Here is a 6,945-nt window from a genome sequence, read left to right on the forward strand (position 1 = left end):
GTGGGTCCGTTCGTGCTCCTCTTCATGGGGAGCTTTGGTCTTGCCATCCAACTTTTTTCAATCAACTCAGCTTTACGCCACCAAATAGTCCCCCGGTTGTCCGTGCTTGCGGCACAAGGCCTTCTAGCGGCATGTTACCCTCCATTCTTCGCCGTTTTTCGCTAGTTATCAGGGCTCCAGCAGGCTGCTTTCGTCCTCGTGCTACCGCTTATCAAGATGCTTAACAAACAGTACATCGCCAAGCAATGTGCTCATCTGCAAGAATACGTCGGCCCCATGATCATTTTCTCCGTAGACGTGTGCAACGTGCTCTACTCGGTCATCTGCATGCAAACCGCCGTCTCGTCAATCACAACCTTGTTCATGGTCAGTTCAGATGTCACTTTCATCGTAGCTGCACTTTCCTCAATGCATTACAGAGCGAATAAATCACAGAGGTCGCTGCTTAAAGACAAGAATTATCTTCACGTACTGCCAGGATTGGCGCGTCAAGCGCTTCGGAGCACTGAGACGCCAATCCGCGTATGTGCCCCGTTCCCCTTACCGCTATCAGTGGATAGCAAAGAGCTAATGTCGGAACTGTGCGGTGAATCCAATGATGCCGTCGCAAGCAGAGCCACGTGCGTTTCAAGCCGCAGTGTCGTGCCCGTAACGTTCCGAAGACAATCAAGTTTATCGGACATCCGCCACCTTGCCGGGAATACATGTACTAAAGATGATGCAGATTTCACGCCAGCATTTCTGACAGGTAACTGGCAGTTCCAAGTGTCGCTGATCAAGCCAAGAGCTTCGATCAATTTTATTCCAAAGTCACGTCTGCCAAAGATAAAGGTACCTCGACGCAGTGAATCCTTAATCGCAACGACGACAAAGCGAGTGCTATCTCCCAAAATCGACAGCCAGATGCTTCGGAAGCATGCTGCTGAAGAGATCCAAGATGCTCTCCAAGTGTTATTTCACTCGGAATACATCTTGCTAAGCGAATACGTCGAGTGCGTCCTGCCGGTCGTGTATGCAACATATCTCGCCCTTCTTTACCGCCTTCCGACGGCCGCGTACTACCCTCATATGCGGTCGATAACATCCGATACGTTGAATACGATTCTTGAAAACATGGCGCTCTACGGGCTCGTGGAGTTTGCGTCATTTATTGGAGCTAGCGTTTTGTTAAAGAGAAAGTTTGGCTTCTCGCCGCTGTATCAAGTGGCATTCGTATTGGAAACTCAAGCGCAGACGTTGCAGAGTCTGCTCTTCGTGTGGGTTTTGTGCGTCCTTCAGTTCACCTTGGCGCACAACGTTAAGTTTATCGCTCTTGCGGCTCTGTTGAATCGCACTCATTGTATGCTGCATTATGATGAAGGTGTTGATCTTGATGCCCCGTTTAAGTAGAACAGCACTTGCTCGCCCCCAATGCAGCCCAATCCCTTCACGTTCCCAGCACAATTCTGTTGGCGCTCACGCCTTTCGAGCAGTACTGGACAAGGAGACCGACACATCTTCAAGGTTCAGAGTTACAAGGGAAGCGTAGTTGTAGATTTGGTTTTATAATTTCACTAGAATCCTTCTCTCTGGATTGCCCTCCCAAACCTAACTTTGAGTGAACTTGCGCTGTACGATACCAGGTTCGTTCCCACAAAATGCCATCGCAGAGTGATGAACAGAGCTATGTTGGGAATAAATCGAACTTACAGCATCAAGAATAGCGCTAACATAGCCAACTTTCACAGCCGGTTCAACATCTCAGCAGCCCTGGGAAATGGTCTCAAGCTCTAAGGTGCACCCGGTCGCACTTGAAAGACCACAGCTTCTTGCTGTTGTGACTGATAGATTTGATCGAGCTTTTCAGGCGGCTGGAGACTACTGGAGTCTCCTCCAAGTTGGTCACCAGGCGCGGTACTCGATTCAGCGTCTTCTCTCGCTGCGAGATTATTGCGAGCGAACATCTCCGATGCGCGTTTTCTTCGTTTGCGTCTTGTCACTCGCCCCGTCGTTCACTATGGCCACGTTGGTTGAATGCATCCCCCTTAGACCCCCGGACGAGGGTTGGAAGGCAAATTACGCGTTCTGGATCAGACTGTACGTGTCATCTTTACCGATAGCCTTTGGAGCCGTGTTCCAAGTCAAAGAAATGATCGAGCCTAGGGTGATGTCCAGAACGGGCGTCGTAGTCACTGGCATCGGCTCGTGCACATGCTACGTGGTGCTCACAATTTTAATTGCCGTTTTGTGGAAGTTTCCGACTCCATTCGGCTATGTGCTGACGATAGCTCCGTTTGTCTTGTTTTATATGATTTTCTTCATACTCAGTATCGGACCTAGCGTCCTCCGTAACTCGCCAGTGCTACGCCATCAGCTTTCCTCCCAGATGACGGTAATTGCTGCTCAAGGGGCTCTCGCCATAGCGTACCCGACTTTCAGTGCCATTTTCAACCAGCTTTCCGCCACCCAGCAGTCGATTTTCATTTTTGTGTTACCACTCGTCAAATTCTCGGTGAAACAAGTGATCGCCAAGGCGTCAGCTCACCTCAAAGAGTGTGTGGGGCTGATCGTCGTGTTTTCCGTGGATGTGTGCAACGTCCTGTATGTTGTCGTTTCCAACTAGATTCCACCAAAGGACGACTGCAGTCTATGAACGCGCCCAAAAAGAACTTCCTAGAAGGCTTGCTGGCCCTGATACGAGACGTTTTTCACTCAACTAGTGGATCGCCTGTACCGATTCGAGTCTGCGCCCCACTCCCGCTGCCAATATCGATGGAAAGTACAAGATACCTAAACGATATTTTGCATGCAAAAAGGAGAAATGTCCGAGATGCGGACTCTGCTAACTGTTTATCGGTAGTACCAACAGCAACGACTCAGATAGAACCCATGTCAGCGTCTTCGTCGATTACAAATCATCCTCAGAAGACGGGAGAACTTGACTGGGCAATCCTCAACGCAACATTAGCTTTGGTCGCTGGTAAAAACGCCTCCAACACACTCCGAGTTGTACCAGCGCAACAATTATCGGACAGCGTGATGTCTGGGCCTGAGTCGCCAATGATCGCAACAAGTAAAGCTTCAACTCATCAAACCGAGCCTCAGTCCAAGCTCCGCAGGTCTGCCTCTCCACCAAGACAAGATGCTTCAGTACAAGACGCTCAAAACGCACTCCAGACGCTCTTTCACTCTGAGTATGTCGTCATGGGCGAGTACGTCGAGTGTGCCATCCCGGTCTTGTACGCAGCGTATCTTGCCTTCCTTTACCATCTTCCGACAGCCGCGTTTTATCCGCATACACGCTCTTTATCACCCGAAAAGTTTGCGAGAGCTGTGACGAACCTCCTTCTCTACTCGATAGTAGAGTTCGCATCGTTCACCGGGTTATTGATTGTACTGAGAACGGAAGTTTGGATTCTCGCCGTTGTACCAACTTGCCTTTGTGCTCGAGACGCAAGTAGCCACACTCCAAGGCCACCTCTTCCTGTGGATTTCGGTCATTTTGCAGATGACACTGGTGCATAATGGTATCTTGGTTTGCTACATTGATATTCGACCTTTATGCTCATGTGGGTTTTGTGTGCTGGCTGTGTAGGTGTCGATCTAGAGGCACCGTTCAAATTCAGAAGTTAAAATCCATGACACGGCTTTTCTAAGACAGCTATGTATTAAATTGAAGTAGCCTTCTCCGTGGCGGCCGGCACAACTCCGACCGTCTCCGCGGTATGCTGAGGGGATATGAGTCTTACATATAATTTTCAATTATTATCCCGAAAAGGTGGTTACTCCTGCTAACAAAGCCATCATCACGAGGGATGCCGAATATTGCAATTTTTTCTAATGCTAATCAAAGCAGAAAATAAATAAGGGAGTGAGTAGTGCACCAACTCAGCGTCGTAAATCGCGACCAGATTTTCCCCTACCCCAGAAGAGGCCCGGTCGACAGAAATTTCGATATCCGTCAAGTATGTATACGTGTATATCATTGTCAACTACCACTCATTCCGAAAGTGGGGGGGGGGGGTGGGGTGAACAGCGAGAGCAGTATGGAAGCCACTAGCGCGGGCTGCTGCGCGTCAAATGCAGCCGGTGCTGGAGGCTTACGGAGCCTGCGAAGCGACCACTCCGAGCCTCAGTGTATCCGGTGTAGCGATGAGGAGTGGATAGATTCAACTGAGGAGTCGTCGGCCACTTCCAGCACAGTACACACGGATTCGAGCGACTCCACACCGCAAACAACAGAGGCACCACCCCTTCAGCGCACTCAATTTGATTCTTGGGAAGACCTGGAGGGCTACCTTCAACAGTATTCAAGGGAAACGTATCAGGTACACTTGACTGTATTTGTTATCGCCGCTAGCCAGGATTCACATTACAAGTGGCATAACTACTGATGGATTGTTTTTTATTGTGACTAAATAGTGTTTTAGAGCCCGGACGAACAACAAAGTCGAGGTCCGGAACAAATTAATCCGAGCAAATCCCGGCTCGAAGCAGCCAATTCTTACGGATGAATGAATTTACTACGGCAAGACATTTGTATGTACCCATGCTGGTAAGTACAAGGCACGAGGACAGGGGATGAGGAAGCGACAGCAGTCGAGGTCTATTGAGTGCGATGTGCAGGTGCGATATATGTAGTTTCCCCGAGTTGGGTCTCAGTTGGGTACCATTGTATCAGTTGGGTGTAATTTGGGTGGTAGATTGTCTAATGGCATGCATGTGTTGTGTACGTAGATTAATGCTTGCGTGCAAGTTGTCGATACTACGGTACCTAAAATTTCGCTGCGGATTACTTCGACGCGCTTGAAGCATAATCATCCTCTTCACAAGCACACATTTGAGCAGTACCCACATAATCGAATAGCTCTGGAACCAGATGTCGTTGGGACAGTGAGTGAGCTGCTGAAGGCTGGCGCCAAGAAGAAGCGAATATTGCAGTATAATTTACGATCCTGGACTAGATGTACAAACAGACAGCTACAGTTGTGGGGTGAATGTGCTCCTGGTGTTTGAGCTATTTTGCGGTGCTGAGCAACTTGGGTATCTGGACAAAAAGACATTACAGCTTCTGCGATACCGCTACATACGCATGCTTATCGAAGCGTAAGGAACCAGTTGTACAACAACTTGTAGGTGCTCAGCGTTCAATACACCACTACTTTGTTTTGCTTAGAGTGATGTTGTTGTTGTTTTTGTTTGTACTGGTTGGAAGGGATGACATGAAAATCTAACGCTCTAACTCGCCCCCAAACGCGCTCAGCTTCGGACTTTGACATGGCGCGCACATTCTTAAGTGTGTCTTTCCGGCTATACACGTTTGATGTATACAATTTTGCACTGACTTCTTGAGTTGGGCGCGTAGTTGGAAGCAGTATGGGGGTTTGTTTGGCACGAGCTGGGCTCGTATTAGGCGAGCTGTGTTCAGATGGTTGCAGCAGCCTCGTCACATATTTTTCAGTTGGGTGCAGCAAAGAGTGCCAATAAATAATTGGGTTTGAGAACTGGCAAGACCAAAATAGATTATTGAGCTTCCTCAACTCAGAAAAAAGATTATTGGTGCAGCAATGTTGGTACACAGTGAGGGCACAAGTACTAAAGAATGTATGGCTGATTGAACACCGCCCCAATAGATTATTGGTGCTACAACGGAAGCGAAAATAATTAATTGGAATTCCTCTTCGGAAAGCCTCCAATAGATAATTGGTGCTTTCTTATTGCAATAATTACAGCACCAATTTATTTTTCGGCATCCCTGATCATCACTGATGAGGAGCTTAGTCTCTGATGATTCATCAGGGACTGAAGGGAAGCTTTTTACTATTGGCTGAATACGTCGACTTCCTACTACCGGTGCTTTATGCGGCCAATCTGTCGATGATCGTTGGCAGAATACTACCACATTGACTTCTGCAAAGCTGATTCGAGCTGTAGTTGGAATAGTGAGCGCAAAAAAATACATATACTGTATTAATAGGCGGTATCTCTTTAGTCGAGTTCACATTGTCTGTCCAGCCTCTTTTTTGCAGGAAGATCGGCAATGCACTTTAATATGTCTTTGATCACAAGCACGCACCTTACAGGGCCACTTATTTGTCGAGACAATCTTCATTCTTCAACTTACGGTAAGTTATACTTCGGGATCACCCATAGGCTTTGTTTTCCGGAATTGTGGCATTCTTCGCCATCGATTTGACTGAGAATTATTATGGGCGGTCTGTTGTCGTATACCTCCACGTCGGGTAGTCCGCGGCTGTTCAGGGAGTACGGTCTCGTTCAGTGGCCGGAACGGTAGACAAGAACACTTAAAGTGAATATTAGTTTCTTTATTGACTTTACTTCCACTTGAGTAGAAGGTGGAAAATATAAGACTGAGAGCTAACTGGAAGAGAGGCCTAACACTTTGCCTTCCTCACATACACTACACCGCTTCTGTGTCACTTGAAGAACGAGTTCACTTCACCTGTCATCCGCCCTCGTGGTACAACAGGGAAGTCTGGGAAGGGACCCGATTGCGCTAGGCGCCTAAGTCCCACGTCGAACGAGTACCAGCGTTCCCGGACCACTCTATAGGTTCATTTTAACGGGCTCGGCCAGAGGCACGCGAGCCGTCGAGTTCACGGGTACCATCCTGACGGGACGGCCGGGCGAGGAGTAGCTACAGGACCTCGAGACATCCCGTCCGGACCCACAGCTCCTGGAATGCCCCCCTCGTCCCCGGGTACGGGACATCCTCCCCGACTTGCCGTTTACCGTCCTCGGCGAACGGATTCTCCACGAACTCCCATTAGGTCAGCCATAGCAGCTCCGTCGTTAGTCACTTCGACAGGTATGTTGGACTGGAACGCCTCAGGGTAGTCCTCGGTACAGTCATCTATGAAGTCAGGGTCGGCGGGCTGAAAGTCTAATAACACCTCGACGTTGTCATCGACTCGTATACGCTCGATGTTCAGAGCTTCGGCAACA

The 6,945-nt window shown here is 48.7% G+C and overlaps 2 protein-coding genes across 2 annotated transcripts; both read left to right on the forward strand.

The window, feature by feature from the left end:
• Window positions 1-1,948: 1,948 nt before the first annotated feature.
• Window positions 1,949-2,495, forward strand: PITG_15554 (uncharacterized protein; the record flags this gene model as incomplete). The annotated part of the gene is made up of 3 exons (XM_002897662.1): window positions 1,949-2,112; window positions 2,155-2,403; window positions 2,453-2,495. 3 exons carry the CDS (start codon window positions 1,949-1,951, stop codon window positions 2,493-2,495), a joined length of 456 nt encoding a protein of 151 aa, XP_002897708.1.
• A 373-nt stretch (window positions 2,496-2,868) lies between these two features.
• On the forward strand, window positions 2,869-4,146 carry PITG_15555 (uncharacterized protein; the record flags this gene model as incomplete). Its single annotated transcript, XM_002897663.1, has 3 exons — window positions 2,869-3,191; window positions 3,662-3,702; window positions 4,016-4,146. The coding sequence occupies 3 exons, from the start codon at window positions 2,869-2,871 to the stop codon at window positions 4,144-4,146; spliced, it is 495 nt and encodes a 164-aa protein (XP_002897709.1).
• Between the last annotated feature and the right edge of the window lie 2,799 nt (window positions 4,147-6,945).

The sequence above is a fragment of the Phytophthora infestans genome, genomic scaffold (genome assembly GCF_000142945.1).
Source record: "Phytophthora infestans T30-4 supercont1.42 genomic scaffold, whole genome shotgun sequence".
Taxonomy (NCBI): domain Eukaryota; phylum Oomycota; class Peronosporomycetes; order Peronosporales; family Peronosporaceae; genus Phytophthora; species Phytophthora infestans.